Raw genomic sequence first — 19,190 nt, forward strand, 5'->3', positions numbered from 1 at the left:
CACAGTGATGCCTCTTGTACATCATCTTATTATTTTTTGGGAGAAGCCTGTGTCATTTCCGTAGTAGACTGTATCATGGCTTGACTGAGCATGTAACCTATGCCATGTCAGATTTCAGATAATGAATGAACTTTTCAAATGAACCAATTTTGTGGAAATGAATCAGAATGTCCATCCCTATTCCTATAAGATGTTCCCATAAGAGTACAGATAAGCACTGATAAATAGATGCACATAGACTCCTTCAAACAGTATTTCAGTTTACTCTGCATTGCACATGCAGTTTATCTGTCCATTTATTTATCTAAATGCACACTTCTGCCAGATACCCCATTACTGGAGACTGATTCTGGCAGAATGAGCATCGTCTCTCCCTCTCTTGTACTTGCAGTCTGGATGAACTTCGATATTGCCATCTGTTTGCCTGTGTGGTCTCAGATTAAATATATTATTTTTTATCAAAAATGAGTTTGCCAGTTTGTATGCCTCTATGCATCTTTATGAATATGTCAGGAAGTCTCCACTAGTAAAAATGTTACTATTTAGCATTTTTAGTTATTTAAACCTCTGTTGCATGGTGACCACTACAGTTTAAATCTCTCAGAATTAATCATTTGAAATTATTAATTACTAATTATTAGATATTATTAGATATGGAATCATTGTTTTTTTAAGTTAAAAAATCCAAAATATTAAGATGACATAATATAAATATTTAAATTAAAAATTAATATTAATATTAAGATGTTAACAAAATTGAAATATTTGAAAATATCTGTAGTTGTTGCTAATTAAAATAAAGTTAAATATACTAAAATACAGACCTAAATATTAAATTAAAAACTTAATTTAATATTTAAGTTTAGCAACTTAGTGTCAGTATTTAGTCATGTCTGTTCTGTTTTCCCAGTGTTTTTTTCCCCTCTGTTTCTAGTCCATATGGTTTAGTCCTTGTCTCCCCCTTTTGGTTCGTGTTCAGTTGGTTTAGTCTTGCCCATATTTGTACTTCCCCCTCGTTATCCAGTCATCTCGTTTGTAACCACGCCTTGTTTTTCTGTGTATTTAAGTCTGTGTCTGCTCACTACCCCTTGTCTGTCGATGATGTTACATGTTCTCGTTTAATGCTCCTGGTTTTTTTTTTTGTTTGTTTGTAATTATATTCAGTGTTTTATTTAATAAACTTCATTATATTCATTTACTTCGGTTCTCCTGCCCCATCTCCACTCCTCAACCCGCCAGACTGTGACAGATCGACGGACCAAACAAGAAAATGAACTGGGCTGAGGACAAACTTTGGAACCTCCAGCAAGGTGAGCGTTCGCTGGAGGAATATGTGGAGGAGTTTTTGAGCGTTTACCATCTGGTGGGATGGAGTGACAAGATGGTTAACGCATGTTTCCAGATGGGACTAAAGGATGATGGTTTGTTTAATTTGATTACTCCTAGTGATTGCTACCGTCCCGTAGCAGATTTTGTAAATTTTGTTCTTGATTTATGTGATTTCCCCGTTCCAAGTCATGGTGGAGGATGGTAATCCTCCTCCCATCTGGAAACATGCAGTCACCCCATCTCACCAACAGCCAGAGCCCTCTGCATATCACTCCAGCGACCTCACCCCCTCCTTGCCTCCCACGTGTCCCCAAGTTCTCCTAAGCCCCACGATGGTCCAGAGCCCAGTGTCTCAAGCTTCCTCTCCGCGTTCAAGCCCGTCAGCCGCTGTGTCAGCTCATAAGATGGCCGCTGTGTCAGCTCACAAAATGGCCGCCACGTCAACGTCAGCCCACAAAATGGCTGCCACGCCAGAGTCTGCAGGCAAGATGGCTGCCAAGCCAGAGTCAGCACCCAAGATGGCCGCCATGTCAGAGTCTGCTCACCAGTTGGCCGCCATGTTAGTATCTGCTCTCAAGATGGCTGCCATGCAAGAGTCTGCACACAAGATGGCCTCCGTTCCTGAGTTCCCGGCCAAGATGGCCGCCGTTCCTGAGTTCCCGGCCAAGATGGTCGCCGTTCCTGAGTTCCCGGCCAAGATGGCCGCCAAGCCTGAATCCCTGGCCAAGATGGCCGTTGTTCCTGAGTCCCTGGCCAAGATGGACGCCAAGCCTGAGTCCCTGGCCAAGATGGCCGCCAAGCCTGAATCTGCACCCAAGATGGCTACCACCAAGTCAGAGTCTCCGCTGGTTCCGCCCAGCCTCCCTGAGTCTCCGCTGGTTCCGCCCAGCCCTCCAGTGACCGCTCGCCCAGAGCCTGCTCTCCCTAAGTCTCCGCTGGAGACGCCCAGCCCTCCAGAGCCGGAGCTCTCTCCTGCGCGCCCTCCAGAGCCGGAGCTCTCTCCTGCGCGCCCTCCAGAGCCGGAGCTCTCTCCTGCGCGCCCTCCAGAGCCGGTGTCGCCTCCAGCGCCCCCTCCAGAGCCGGCGCTTTCTCCAGCACGGCCTTCCTTGCTCTCCTGGGTGGACTATGCCTTAGGTTCCCCCAAGAAAATTTGGGGGGGGGGGGGGGGGGGGGGGGCTACTCCCCTGATCGGCCATGGCCACTTGGACTGTTTACTCGGCCATGGCCTCCTGAGCCCCCAGATCCGCCATGGCCATCTGGACTGTTTACTCGGCAACGGCCTCCTGAGCCCCCAGATCCGCCATGGCCACCTGGACTGTTTACTCGGCCACGGCCTCTTGAGCACCCAGATCCGCCATGGCTTCCTGAACTGTTAACCCGGCCATGGCCTCCGGAGCTCCCTGATCCACCCTGGAGACCACCCCTGTATCCTGTGTATCCTGTGTGCCCTGTGTCCCTACCTAGCGGTCTCCAGGGCGCCCACCCTCCCTCCCGTATGGATGTTATTAGGCGCGAGACGCGCTTTTGGGGGGGGGGGGGGGTTAATGCCAGTATTTAGTCATGTCTGTTCTGTTTTCCCAGTGTTTATTTTTTATTTTTCCCCCTCTGTTTCTAGTCCATATGGTTTAGTCCTTGTCTCCCCCTTTTGGTTCGTGTTCAGTTGGTTTAGTCTTGCCCATATTTGTACTTCCCCCTCGTTATCCAGTCATCTCGTTTGTAACCACGCCTTGTTTTTCTGTGTATTTAAGTCTGTGTCTGCTCACTACCCCTTGTCCGTCGATGATGTTACAAGTTCTCGTTTAATGCTCCTGTTTTTTTTTGTTTGTAATTATATTCAGTGTTTTATTTAAACTTCATTATATTCATTTACTTCGGTTCTCCTGCTCCATCTCCACTCCTCAACCCGCCAGACTGTGACACTTAGAAGTAGAAATATTTTCAAAAATAGAAATATTTTAATTGAAATATTTTAAAGCACTTCAACTTAAGTTGAAGAGAAATAAATAAATTGAATTAAAATACTACAATGAACGTATTTAAATAGATAATATGAACTATATATACAGTTGCAATCAAAATTATTCAACCCCCCCAGAGACTGCAGTACTTTACAAATGATTTTTGCTCTTTCTGAAGATCCAGGACTAAATTGCATCTACAACAGTTTTCTGGCCTATTAAAAGTGATAATGTCAATATGTAATGTTTTTGAGTTATAGGATTTTTTAATAACACAGCTATGTCAGAATTATTCAACCCCTATTCAACATTGCTGTTTTAAGACCAGTTATTTTTACGGTCAAGAACAAAATTGTAAAATAAAACCTAATTAAGCCTTTACAAACTTATTAAAAATGGAATTAGCTTGGGGTGTTACACATAGTATACTCTTAGCCCATGCATGTGCTGAAGATGAGTAGCAAATATGGTAAAGTCAACAGAGGATCTTCAATCATCAATCAATCTTCAAACATGAAGATTTCTAAGACATTACAAGTTCCTAGAGACACAGCTGGCAGCCGTATTCCTTAGATTAAAGTGTGTTGAGCCAGAAAACCTTTGAAGCTGTTGAACAAAAAAGCACAATATCATAAAATGTTTGATCAGATCAACTGAGAAAAACTTGCAATGTACAGCCAAAGACTTGCAAGATGACCCAACAATAGAAGGAAAAACATTTCAATGGCATGTTAAAGAAGAACACTAGACAAGTATGGTCTTCATGTTGAGGAATCTTGCTGAATACCATTCTTGACCAAGAAGAACAAAAAGGTTGACTTGAACATGCTAAAATTCATTTGGATAGACCCGTGAAGTTCTGGAAGAATGTTTTATGGAGTGATGTGAGCAAACTGGAACTTTTTGGATGTATGGATCAGAGGAACGTTGGGTGCAAAAAAGACAAAGCTTATAAGCCGAAGAACACTATCTCCATCATCAAACATGGAGGTGGGCCAGTCCTGTTATGGGGTTGTTTTACTGTATAGCAGGAAGTGGAAAACATGGCCATACAAAGGATATCATGGATTTATTAGAGTATCAGACCATTTTGGCAAACATTGTGATGCCTTTTGTGCAATGTCTGAAGCTAATAATCAATGCACTTTCCTGCAGGACAATCATGCCAAAGTATACATCCAAATCTACTTATGCTTGGTTCAGTCATAGAATGTTTAAGTGGCCTGTTCAGTTTCCAGATGAAATGCTCATTGAAAATACATGGTTGAATTTGAAGCAAGCAGTGGCAAAGTAAAAACCAAAGATTATCAGTGATCTGAAAGCTTTTTCAGGGGAGGAATGGCCCAAGATTGCAGCAGAAAGGTGACAGAAGCATCTAAACACTTCCAGGCAGTGTTTATTGGTGGTTTTAAAGAATAAGAGATTCTACACCAAATTTACTTTTAGGGGTTGAATAATTTTGAACATGAATGTTTAGAGCCAATTGAATTTTTTTTTTTTCATTATTCATCAATTTACGTTCTCAGAATTATTCAAATGTGTATTAATAAACTTTCTTTAATAGTTTACTGATGCTTTTGTTGAATTGTTTTCACAAAATGTTCTCTGCAGCAAAATGTCTTGCAGGTCAAGGGGGTTGAATAATTTTGATTGCAACTGTATATATATATATATATATATATATATATATATATATATATATATATATATATATATATATATATATATACACATATTAGATACAAATTAGATACAAATTTGAGTGACATTATATAGAAGTTGAAATATTTTTTACAAAAAACTTAATAGAAATATTTTAAAAAAGCACTACAATTAAAAATTTAATTGACAAAAATACACAAATAAATAAATAAATAAATAAATCGAAATAAATACAGTATGTGTGTGTCAAGTATATATATACATATATATATATATATATATATATACACACACAAATTTGAGTTACATTTTATGTCAAGATATTTCTTTGCCGACATTTGAAAAAAAAAAAAAAAATCCCACTATGTCTACTTTTTTATTTTCAGTATTAAATTAGGTTATGAATCCCAGCTGTGGTTTCAGGCTTTGTGACGCACTGTTTGTACTTAAAACATTAAATATCAAAGAACTTTATACATAGTCATACATATTGCTAGTTCCTAAGATGAAAGCGTTGACTGGTATTGGAAACTGTCTAACTAGGACTATACAGTAATTGCCATGCAGGCACACTTACAAATTCTTAGAGAGAGAAGAAGAGAACACTCTTAGACCAGATATATTTGCTACATCTCGTCTGTCTAATATATTTACTGGTGAGCACTTCATCTCTGAGTCTGGTATTGATTTACAAAACCCTGCTGTAATATTTCTAATCCCTCCATATATGCCCAGAGGATAACAGACCAGACCTGGCAGCAATCGGCAAGACATACACCAGACAAAGCAACATGAACCATGTCTGATTCTACTTAGCCACACTTATCATAATCTCACACATTCATCTGACACAAAAACACACACATGCAGGCATGCACGTGCGCAAGATGTGATTCTCATAGCATGAAAACAACATGTGATTAGAGGGTATGAATTGATTATGGTTAGTTTGAGCTGGATTTCTATGCTATAGGAGTGGCCACATCAATGCTCCCAGATGTAGCTGCTAATTGGTTATCAGACACAACACGCACATACAAATAGATTCCAAGGGGAAGAAAGGTAAAGAAAGAGAGAGAGAGAAAGAGAGTGATGGAGAGAGTGGAGTCCTATAACGTCTGGAATTACAAGTCTGCAAATCAATCTAGCACACTCACTGTTCGCTGTGGCTGATGGAAACTATATTTTCTCATTTTTCACAGCTTTCCAAAAATATAATTGATGAAAGCAACTTAGAAAGGATCAGTAGGGATTTCATGACTCTCAAAGATATACTTAATCTTGTGGAATTGGAGCAGCTATATTTGGTTTAAAGATTCCCTGCATATTAAACCACAAAACCTACAGCGAATGTCACACACAAACATCTTCAAACAAGTTATATTCTACACATCTGTAGCTTTTTCTCCTTTTAAGTCTGCATATAAGTTTTTTTGGACCAAAGCAAAACGCAACCAATTCCCACCCTTTCTCTGACCCATATTTAATAGCCTAAATTAATATTTTTGTTAAAATAAAATTTACTTTTGTATTTTTACTCTTATATGTGACCCTGGAACATAAAACTAGTCATAAGTAAAAAATTTTAAGCTGAGATATATACATAATCTGAAAGCTGAATAAATAAGCTTTCCATTTATGTATGTAATATTTGACTGAGATACAACTATATGGACATAAAGGCGCAAACAAATCAAAATCTACAGAAAATCACCTTTAAAGTTGTCCAAATTAAGTTTTAGCAATGCATATTACTAATAAAAAATTAAGTTTCGATATATTTACAGTAGGAAATTTAGAAAATATCTTCATGGAACATGATCTTTATTTAATAGCCTAATGATTTTTGGCATAAAAGAAAAAATCGATAATTTTGACCCATGCAATGCATTTTTGATTATTGCTATAAATATACTTGTGCTACTTATGGCTGGTTTTGTGGTCCAGAGTCACATATTGTATGTATAATGGCATGCACTTTCTCTACACATTGTGTATTTGAAACAGAAGAAGACCGCATTTTTCAGAGTAATCAGCAGAAAGAGACAGAGGTGTGACTGCAGAAGAATAAGCCTCTGATTTCACAGTGAAAAATGGCACTGTTCTGACATGTAATTGGCAGGTGTGGCACAGATCGTTTTATAGTGCTGCTAAATGACATTATCTTTGGTCTGTGATGATAATGGGGTCAAACTGGGGTAAAAAATAATTTACCTTTTTTATGTTATCATTTTGTAGCTGCTGACACTTTCTATGACGTTTCTAAACTATTAGAGGCACAAATCCCAAATTTACTCGGAATAAAAAAACAACAAAACAAAAACAGCAATGAGCAAGCCTATTTCTTTCGTTTATAAGGAATATCAGTAAGCTTTTCAGTAAACTATATGCGCTATTAGTAAAAAAAAAAATGTTTTTAAAATACATCTCTTCTGCTCACCAAGCCTACATTTATTTGATCCAAAGTACAGCAACAACAGTACATTTTTTGAAAATGTTTACTTTTTAAATGAACTGTTTTCTATTTTATTATATTTTTAAATGAAATGTATTCCTGTGATTTCAAAGCTGAATTTTTAGCATCATTACTCCAGTCACATGATCCCTCAGAAATCATTCTAATATTCTGATTGACTGCTGAGTAGAATTTTTAGATTTCTTAGTTCATAAAAAAGCATTTATCTGAAATAGAAATCTTTTGTAACATCATAAATGTCTTTATTATCACTTTAGACCAATTTAAAGCATTCTTGATGAATAAAAGTATTAATTTCTATAATTTCTTACTGCAAAAAAAAAAAAAGATCACAGGATTAAATTACATTTTTAAATTACATCTAAACAGAAAACAGTTATTTTAAATAATAGATATTATTACATATAAAATATTTCAAGATTTTACTGTTTTGCTGTTCTTTGGATCAAATAGATGCAGACTTATTTAATAAAACATGAAAAATCTTTTGACTGCTAGTGTATATTTTATCTATTTATTTTGAACGTTTTGTTGTTGTTGTTTATCGCAAACGATTTGGCATAATTGGTGAGCAAGTTATGTAATGTTAAATTTCTCCAAATCTGTTTCGTTGAAGAAAAATACTCATCTCAGAAGGACTGAGGGTGAGTACATTTTTGGTGAACTATTCCTTTAAGCACCTTCTTTCACGGATCGTTGGAAAACAAACAAACAAACAAACAAACAAACAAACAAAAAACGCTTTATTAAGAATGATTTAATTGTAAATTGTATTTTGAAAGTGCCCCCCCCCCACTTTTAACCGACCACATGAACCTTAACGTAGACGCACTCACACACATTAACCGCTGCAATGCCTCATTTCCCTCTTTTCATCTCTGTCTCTTTCTGACATTTTCTCCCTCATTCGTTCCCGTCCCTTTTCACATCTCTATCTCTCTCCATCCCTCTGCCTCCTTCTGATCTGTCTGGTTAGTGTATTACCGTGAGGGATATTTGAATGGTAATTGCCCTCCCATAGTCCCAAGGTTTTAATCTGTCTGCTAGGGAAGAGGAACTCTATTAATTGAAGATAGAAATGCAGCGGAAAGCTGCACTCTTTTGCCCCTCCATCTCTTGGGCTGCCAGTCCACTGTCCTGAACACTGGGGCTCGTACTAGAAAATAATCCATCATCCTTCCAGACTGACAGAGAACTGACCCTCGCAGTCCGGCGACAAAACAATTAACATTTACAATCTGCTCAGAATGCCACAGAATGCCACGGCACAACATGTTAGTCAACGGGTTAAATAAATTACAAGGCTGGAATGAAACGGAAAAGAGAAACCTGATGGCAAAAAACAAGCCTTGTCAATGTGAGAGTGATTACAAATGGGTCAGAACAATTTTTGCGATAGATCTGACCAGATGGGAGGTTAAATTGACTTTTGTAAATTAATATTTCATCAAAATGTAATAACTTGCTCTGACTCACAAAATCAGTATTTTTGCCCCAATTTCCAGTAAAAAATAGCTAAACATCCTCAAAGCAGGATCAATTTGCTTATCTTGAATTAGGTTTATTTTACTGACCCTACTGCTAATATGTTTTCTTGCTTTGACCATAAGCCTCACTAAAGATAAGGGAGAGATATCACAGAAGACAAAAAAAGAGATGGAAAGACAGAGAAGAGGACAATCGAATAGAGATTATTTACTGCAGCGCATGCCTCACAGCACGCACCCTCGGCGATGCACTGTAATGTATCACAGTGAATGCGTAGACTTTATCGGCCTTCAGAATCAGTGCCAGGAAGAGCAGAAACTCACGAGAAGCAGGCCTGCAGAAGACTCTACATCTGATACATGCCATTAGACACACCCCTGTATTCCTCAAGCCCTCTGGCTCTCTGAAGAACAGAACGTCAGGGCCCTGAAAAGCTGTCGCGTGTGTTTGTGACTCACCACACGTCCTCTGAATCCTCGTCGCACTCGGCCCCGAACTGACAAATGTCGCACGTTGATGTCTCCTTCTGACTGATCTCCGCTGAACCCTCGTTAACTAGAGAGAGAGTGAGAGAGCAAATGAGATGAGAGATCTGGAGAGCAGCACTTAAAGGGGTCATATTATAAGGGATCACATTTTCCTGTATCTTTTCAGATCAGAGAGTTCAGTGCTCTTTTATGAGACAATCATAAACTGCTGTTATTTGATTTACATTAGTGAGTCAAAAGTGCAAGTGAAGAACACGTTTGAGATAAAATATGAGACGTGTGAAAAAAAACTAAATATCACTTATGAAATGAATGTGTTTCATTTTCAATTTGGTACAATTGCAAAAACTTTAAAGGGTTCATATGATGCGGTTTCTTGTTTTCCTTTGTCTTTACAAGCTGTTTGTGCAAGAATAAGATCTGTAAAGTTGCAAAGCTTAAAGTCTCAAACCCAAAGAGATATTTATTATAAAAGTTAAGACTCAGCCACGCCTTCCTAAAATGGCTCGTTTAAACACGCCCCCACATGTCCACGTCACGGCGTGGGTAGATTTGCACTGCCCATATGTATGGAAAGAAAGAAAGTGTAACGTTTATCGGCTGTAGTATTTTTGCAGCCGCATGTTGTGGAGACGCAGTGTGTTTCATTGCGAAAACGAAAGTACTTTGTTTAGCCTTCCAAATGAGGACATTATATTATATTTACAACACTGTTCCGGAACAGTACAACGCAAATATTCCAGTGGGTGATGCAAATTTCACGGAGGACTTGTATTCTGAACCTGGGAGAGCACCTTACAATGTCAGCTGTACACAAAGGGTTAAGGATATAAAGTGGGGCAATTCCAACATTGAAAGGACAGTCTGCGCTCCTGACTGAAGGCCTGTAAGTACGTTTTCATATTTAAAGAATTTGCTACTGACTATTCAAACGCAAGTTTTGAGCAGTGTAGAGTAGTGCTTGTTGTTTCTTGTTGTAAGATCGAAAATAAAGACATGATGTTTAAAAAGACTGTATGAGTCATTATAATCAGTAGTTATGTCCCCACTGGATGCAACTACTGCCTTGTTTATAATAGGTTTTATTGTTTCTGTCTCGTTGCGCAGAGAAATGGCATCACAACACTTGGGGTACTCAGGCAATCACAATGCACCGGATAGCTGGCCAATCAGGGAACACCTCGCTTTTCATCAACGATGAGTTTTGTAAAAATCAAAGCGTTTCAGAAAGGCGGGGCAGAGAGGAGCAAAAATAATGTACAGTATGTGGAAAATAATGTTTTTTGAACCTCAAACCACATAAACACATTGCATTACACCAAATACACAAAATAATGTTCTTTTTATCAACATCATATGACCCCTTTAAAAATATGTTTAGTTAGGATACATAAAATGCTAGCTGTGGAATTATATATATAGTACCACCGCTTGTGGTACTTCTTACAGCGAGTGTCTTGGCAGAAGCCCGAATCCCCTGTAATTTTATAAATAATACTGTTTTTGTGTCACAGATATAGTTTTAAGAGGTTTTCAGGCAAGAATGTACTTGTTTATAGTTCAAATATGCAGTTTGTTAATAAAGATAACATCTATTTGAAAATTTGTGTCGACACCGCAGCCATATCTCACGTTTGTGATATTGCTCACACATACACACATATATACAGTATATATATATATATATATATATATATATATATATATATATACAGTATATACAGTATATACAGTATATATATATATATATATATATATATATATATATATATATATATATATATTAGGGCCGGGACTCGATTAAAATTTTTATCTAATTAATTAGAGGCTTTGTAATTAATTAATCGAAATTAATCGCATTTTAATCGCATATAAATATTTGACCTGAGAACAGTGAGAATTAAGATTTTTACATGGATTTTTAGTATACCATTGAATAATGACTGAATACATAAGCTTAAGCAACAAAATATTGTTTATTTTTGTTCAACCAAGTCCAACAGACCAGTGCAATATTGCCATTAAGTGTAGCAAGAGGCACGTTCTTTAATGAGTCTTTCATGCCGAGAACTCTGCTCTTGTGTTTGCTTAATTATGCATTTAAACGTTAATGACCAAACCTATCATTATAAATGTTGCTGCACATGGAATATAACGCGGATAACATTTAAAAAATATTTTTTATCAGGTTACACACTGATTATTTATCACTCAAACCCCTTTCTCTACCTGTCCGTTGGTCGCGGATATCCTCCATGTTTGTAGTTTTTTAACACTTTTTATGCGTGTTTGTAGTTCTAATCGAATCCTCGTTCACGGCGCAGTGTGTTGCGGGCAATATTAGCCGTTAAGAGTGTGCATTGATCGTTAAGTAGTAGACCATCCGGGAATCTTTGGAATACTTTTTTAAACATACTACGATTTGGGACATACAATACTATTTAGGACGGACGCAGCTTGTCTGAACCTGAACGCTAGTTGGTGCTCCAGTATGATTATTTGGTCCGCGGAATCTCATCCAGTGAGAAACGTTCCGCGGTGCAAAACTAAGTGCGATTAAAATGCGTTAAAAAAATGTAACGCGTTATTTTTGTGTAATTAATTAATCTAAATTAACGCGTTAAAGTCCCGGCCCTAATATATATACATTTTACTAAATATGTACTGATAACCACCATAATACATGCAGTAAAACAGAAAAGCACATTATGAATCATAAGTTTGTCATAAGTAGGCTATTTATAAAAATGGCCATATATATTTATATGTATATAGACAATGCACAGCATCAAAACAAAAATCATGTTATCATATATGACACTGCAAAAACGTTAACTAAACAACAGAAAATGCAACAAAAATAGCCTAATGTACATTGCTGACAACAAAATAAGATGAAACAAACCTTTTTAAATAAAATAGAAGGGACTTCTGGGAAAGCAATATGGTAAATCATAGCGTTTACTTCTAGAACACATGAATTATTTTACAGTAAAGTTACATATAATGCCATTCAAAATTTTCATCAGAAATGAGGAGATAGCTTACAGTTAACAAATTAACCGTTTTTAGTAAGATGTGGTGGAAACTGCATTGTAGTGGAAATTACCACTAAATAAATAAATAAATGTTGTGGTGCTAATACTGATAGACAATGTTAATGTGTGAATTAAAATGTAAAAAGTGTGTTTTAGAAGAGATATTTACAAGTGTCTTTCAAAATCAACATGACCAAGTTTTCACAGTTTACGAAACACCATGCTATATTCCAGCTACAATGCTTCTATATTTTAGAAAAAAGTGCATTTAATCCTATCCTTCTTCTTCAACGTGGAAGTAAGCCTATGGGTGGGACTTCTGGTTCATTATCCGCAATAGGAAAATAACAAGAAGAATAACAACAGTGCAAACATTTGTAATGCAAACAGTAAATGGTAAAACTGTTTGCGCTACAAACCAGTGTTCTCATAATTAAGATAATACATTTAAATAATATGGTAAGACACACCAATTTGCAATATCAAGCAGCAAAACCAGCTGTTTTGTACAGATAAATATAGCTGGACGTGGATTAGACTGGAAACCAGGCCCATAAAATTTACAAATGGCCGTGCGCACTCTTACGGGAAGAAAAAGGTGTATAGGAAGTGTTTGAATGTAAGTAGGTTCTAGGTGACCATATGTAGGCAACAGTGAAAGCCATCAGGTGTATGGTTATATAATTAGTTGATTATTGCTGGGGACCTGCCAAGCTACCCCTCTACAAAATTAAACCATAACTGTAAAAGTGATTTGTGATGTGTTATTGATGGCAAACAGCCAAAGCCATCGCCTGCGTGAAAATCTGACATTACCGTAAGTTTATCACCATAGAGATAATGAAGACACCTCACCTTAGTGATTATATTTTGAAAAAAGAACATCATTCAGTGTGTATTTGTAAAGTAATCTAAGCTTGAATTGTGCCTCTCATTAAAACACTGTAATTAGGACAATGTTAATTGCAAATTTGCCGTGCTTGAGGAGCTACTGGCAGTAAATTAAAGAATCTAAGTAAACATAGCATATATATATATATATATATATATATATATATATATATATATATATATATATATATATATATATATCATTATTGTGAGTATTGCAAACATGGTTTGAACTCTGATTTGTTAATGTTTTTCCTTAATAATTTATTTCTAAAGAAAAAAAATTAAACAGCAGTAGTTTTAATTCAATTGACTATCCAAAGATTTCCATTGCCTCATGTACGTACTATGTATAAGCCCATTTTTGGAACATTCCACCCAAAAATGAATCTCGAATTACATAAAAAAAGACATTTTGCAAAATGTCTGCAGTGTTTTTTGTCTATTGGTAACCAAAACTGTTCTTAAACATTCATCTTACAGCATACACAGTCCCCTCCACTATTATTGGCAACCTTAGTAAATATAAGCTGTGGCTGTGAAAATAAATCTGCATTATTTATCTTTTTGATCTTTCATTAAAAAAATCCACACAATTCTAATCTTTCATTGATGTAAAACAATTAAAAGTAGGGGGAAATTCACATTAAAATTTTTTTTTTTTTCCTCTAATGCATGTTGGCCACAATTATTGGCACCCCTAAAAAGATTGTTGAGCTTTACAAAATAGAAAGTGACTGTAAGAAAAGAGCTAAAGTATTGAAAAATCATTTTTATCATCATGGCAATAATTAGGAAGTTCCAATCAACTAAAAATGTTACAAATCTGTCTAGAAGAGGATGTGTGTATATCATCCTAATGCACAATATGAGAGTTGAGTGGCCAAAGACTTGCAAAGAAACACAGCTGAAGAATTGCAGAGATTAGTTGAGTCTTAAGGGTTCATAAAAAATCAAATAGCCCCTATGTTAACGTATGTTCAACCATACTATTTCTCTCAGGTTAACAAAAAGTTTGATTTAGAATCTGTGCATTTAAGAAGCCCCACTTGTATCTAACAGTGAATGTTTAAATTTTTCATATGGTAGGAATAGAAGAAATGACTTCCATTTGGTGTGTTATCATCATTACATTCACTGTGTGTCGGAAGACTTTTGCGTAATATCTCTGCTCAGTTATATGAGACTCACAGTTATGTGAGAGTGAAAAGGAAGTGTAGTTTCCACGTCGATAGAACATATCTGATCCTGAGTGTGTGAGTGTGTGATTTAGAATATAAGAGCCAGAGCTCATCAATGATTTACACTCACACATTAAAACATGTTTGATCCTACTGGAGGAGGGGCAACGCTTTCCCCAAGCTAAACTCTTCTCTTGAGCCACACCGATCTGTCTCTAAAGCGGCCGCACCCCCCTCCATCCTTTTCTCTTCTTGCCCTTTTCTTTTCTATTTCCCTCCCTCCCTTTCTTCCTCGCTCCAGCTTCCTGTGTCTCGTCTCTCCCACAGTGGCTACATTTGTTGACATGTTCGGCGCTATCTATCTCCTGTGTCATCCCTGTTGTATGTCTTTCAGATGCTGCTTTCGTTTTTATATCCTCTCTTGTTTAATTTCTTTTCTTCTCATCCTTAATTTCCTGTTCTTTCCACGTTCCTCTGTTGTAGCATTTTTTTCAGTCCCTCATCTTATGTTTATCACCCCCTGATCAGTCATAGGGATGGGCAGGATGGCTAGCCGTTCTATAATAGTTGAATACATAAGTGTGGTAAACTATTTTTGTGTAATACACTACTTGCAAAAAATGTGAAAGACATTAATATTTTATTCAATTGATTTATTGATTAAAAGTGTCAGTAAAGAGATATATAATGTTACAGAAAAGTATATTTTAAATGCTGTTCTTTTGAACTTTCTATTCACCTAATAACAAAAAAGCATCATGGTTTGTACAAAAATAATAAGCAGCACATCTGATTTTAACATTGGTAAGATGACCAAATGTGACCCTGGACCACAAAACCAGTCATAAGGTTAAATTTGATAAAACTGAGGTGTATACATTATATGAAAGCTCAATAAATAAGTTTTCTATTGATGTATGATTTGTTATGATAGGACAATATTTGGCCGAGATACATCTATTTGAAAATCTGGAATCTGAGGGTGCAAAAAAATCAATATACTGAGAAAATCACCTTTAAAGTTGTCCAAATTAAGTCCTTAACAATGCATATTACTAATCAAAAATTACATTTTGATATATTTACAGTAGGAATTTTACAAAAAATCTTCATGAAACATGATCTTTGCTTAAAAGAATAAAAATAAAAAGAAAATAAAAGAAAAATCAATAATTTTGACCCATACAATGTATTTTTGGCTATTGCTACAAATATACCCCAGCGACTTAAGACTGGTTTTGTGGTCCAGGGTCACAAATTAGCATATTAAAATGATTTCTGAAAACTGGAGTAATGCTGTTGACATTTTAGTTAAATATTAATAACAATAATCTTTACTCTGTTTTTGATCAAATAAATGCAGCCTTGGTGAGCATAATATAGTTATTTTAAAAAACACAGCATTATTGTAGGAAATGAATTATATAAAATCACAGAGAAAGTTTTAGCATTCTAGATGCATGCTGTATTTCAGTAAAGGCTCTTTCACATGACTCACATCCGCTTTGCCCAATGAATTGAACTCTAGGAGCTCTTACCTCCAGCAGCACACTACATGCCAGTCAAGCGTCTCTAATGCGTCACTCAAAGTTCAAACAATTTTAAATGCGTGACCTTTTAAAGCACAGCCAGTGATTACAGGAAAATTCACATGATGAATGCAATTACAGGTCTTAAGTTTGTGATGTTTGCACAGGTTTTGCATCTCTAATGACACCTTTTGGGGTTTTTTAAAGCTGTGAGATATTTTTTTTAAAACTGTCCACCTTATGAGGAGATCTTGATTTCCTCATAATTGCATTTTATTTTGTTATATATGGCTTAATATTTCCAACAATCCAGTATTTAAATTCATGTAAATTTATGTGAATCCCTTTTATATTCTGAGCTTAAGCTTAAATGTGATCCTGGACCACAAAACCATTCTTAAGTAGCATGGGTATATTTACATGGGTCAAAATTTTTCTTTTATGCCAAAAATCATTAAATTATTAAGTAAAGATCATGTTCCATGAAAATATTTTTGTAAATGTTCTACCATAACTGTGTCAAACAATTTTGATTAGTATCATGCATTGCTGAGAACTTCACATGGACAGCTTTTAAGATGATTTTCTCAATATTTAGATTTCTTGCACCCTCAGATTCCTGATTTTCAAATAGTTGTATCTCAAACAAATATTGTCCTATTCTAACAAACCATGCATCAGTGGAAAGCTTATTTATTCAGCATTTGAGTTTATGACTGCTTATGACTGCTTTTGTGGTCCAGGGTCACAAATACATTTTTCACTGTTTACTGTGTGTGCACTCCTGCTTTCATGCTACATACAGTAGCAACCATATAGAATTGGCTTTCTGTAACTCTATCTGCAATGCTTTTCATGTGGTGGTCAAAAAGGGCACATGATGCTTGCACTGAAGCCTTGATGTGAGTCATATGAAAAGCTGATGTATGAAATTGAAAACCTGCATACTATTTTCTAAATCCAGCACGGTATACAAAATATAGTGTCTACTATATTGCAGCATTCCGCAAACATGAAGAGCTTGGAAGTAAAGACTTAAATACTTAAACAATACTTTTGTGCAAGAATTTCTTGACGATTTCAGTCCGGTTAAATCAGTGTTGTTTTTGACAACCATCTTAGATTTAGTCTTAGTCTTAGTCTTTTGGATTAAAATGCTTCTTAGTTTTAGTCAAATTTTAGTCACTTCTATATGTGATAGTTTTAGTCCAATTTTAGTCGACGAAAAGTCAAAAAGGTTTTAGTCTAGTTTTAGTCAAAAAAAGGGAAAAAAGTAGTCTTTTAACAAATTAATGTAGGTCAGTAAGTATTTTGCTGTTGGGTAGTTCTGAAAATAGCAGATCTATAGTTCAACACAATGTGAGCTTCCGGATCGACTATTTTCACCAATAATTACAATAATGAAGGAATGTTTTAGAACATAAAAGACAAACAAGGATGGAATGCTAAAACGGCTTGCCATACTAGTATAGCAAAGAGTATTTAATGCTAAAACGGCTTGCCATAGCGTCAGATACTTTTTAAGTTTTAACTGGCATGCACAATAAGCGGAAATGTCATGCATTTTAAACGTCTGACGGACCACCCACTAACATTTTCGTCTATTCTCGTCTCGTCAACGAAAACTCACACACGTCTCGTCATGTTTTAGTCATCAACGAGCCATTTTTATCTCGTCATCGTCTCGTTATCGTCATGAAAAAAAGTGGCGTCAACGAAATGATTTCGTCATCGTCATCGTTGACGAAAACAACACTGAATTAAATTAAGAGTGGGGGAAAAAATCATGGCTGTAACTTTTGGTTAATTTAGGAAAAACACAATTAAGCAGAACAAACTGTAAGATGGAGTTGAAATTTTGGCAGATGTAGTAGGCCATCTGTGTACATATAATAAAATTTGCAGTTGAGGTCAAAAGTTTACATCCCCCCTTTTTAGAATCAAAATAAGAGGGATCATACAAAATGTTTGTTCTTGTTTATTAAGTATTGACCTGAATAAGATATTTCACATAAAAGATGTATACATATACTTCACAAGAGAAAAATGACCCTATTCAAAAGTTTACATCCTTTTGATTCTTAATACTGTGTTCTTACCTGAATTGTTCTGTTGTTTGTTTGTGTGTTTTTTGTTTAGTGATAGCTGATGTCCTGAACAGTTAAACTGCCCAGTGTTCTTCACAAAAATCCTTCAGGTCCCACAAATTCTTTGGTTTTACAGCATTTTTGTGTATTTTGTATTGAACCCTTTCCAACAATGTTCGCATGATTTTGAGACCGATCTTATCACACTGAGGACAACTGAGGCACTCATATGCAACTATTACAGAAGGTTCAAACACTCACTGATGCTCAAAAAACAAACAAAAAAACAATGCATTAAGAGCCAGGGGTGAAAACTTTTGAACAGAATGGAGATGTACATTTTTCTTGAATTTACCCTGATCTTCAAATTAAAAAAGTTGTCATGCCCTGGCTCTTAATGCATTGTTTTTCCTTCATCAGTGAGCGTTTGAACCTTCTGTAATAGTTGCATATGAGTCCCTCAGTTGTCCTCAGTGTGAAAAGATGGATCTCAAAATTATACAGTCATTGTTGGAAAGAGTTCAAAAACACAAAAATGCTGGAAAACCAAAGAATTTGTGGGACCTGAAGGATTTTCTGAAGAACACCGGGCAGTTTAACTGATATAAACATGCAAATTGGTAAGGTCATGTGACAACAACATAGCAACAATTTTACTTATACTAGGCCAGAATAGACTAAATACTAAAATAAATAGCCACTCAGTTGTAGTCTCTCGCTCCCTCATTCCTTGTTTCAAAGTAACTCCCAGTTGAGCAGTTTAACTTTTATAATATTTCAGAGTATCATCCCTCACTTCAGAGCATCCCTCCCTCTCTCTTTGTTCTGTGTCTCTCTCTTGATCTTCCTATCACCCCATCCTGAATCTCTTTTTAATTAGCCATGCTCTAGAGTGAAATTCTTCATCCTGGATTCACTTCCTAAGTACTGCTGGCATATTCACATCTATCAGGAGAGGCAGACAGAAGCTGCTGTCATCCGAACTCGGTACAAAAATCTTTGTGTGCGCGGATGTGAACAGACAAAGCGAGATATGAGATCATTATTGTAATGCTTTGTATTA

General features: G+C 36.3%; 1 protein-coding gene across 1 annotated transcript in view; it reads right to left on the reverse strand.

Annotated features, from left to right (window-relative positions):
- The window catches only part of tmeff2b (transmembrane protein with EGF-like and two follistatin-like domains 2b), a 113,877-nt gene that overhangs the window by 31,118 nt on the left and 63,569 nt on the right, over window positions 1–19,190 (reverse strand). Inside the window, exon 5 of the mRNA XM_073851960.1 lies at window positions 9,372–9,468. Coding sequence (XP_073708061.1) covers window positions 9,372–9,468 — 97 coding nt within the window. The remainder of the gene's footprint in view (window positions 1–9,371; window positions 9,469–19,190) is intronic.

The sequence above is a fragment of the Garra rufa genome, chromosome 12 (genome assembly GCF_049309525.1).
Source record: "Garra rufa chromosome 12, GarRuf1.0, whole genome shotgun sequence".
Classification (NCBI taxonomy): domain Eukaryota; kingdom Metazoa; phylum Chordata; class Actinopteri; order Cypriniformes; family Cyprinidae; genus Garra; species Garra rufa.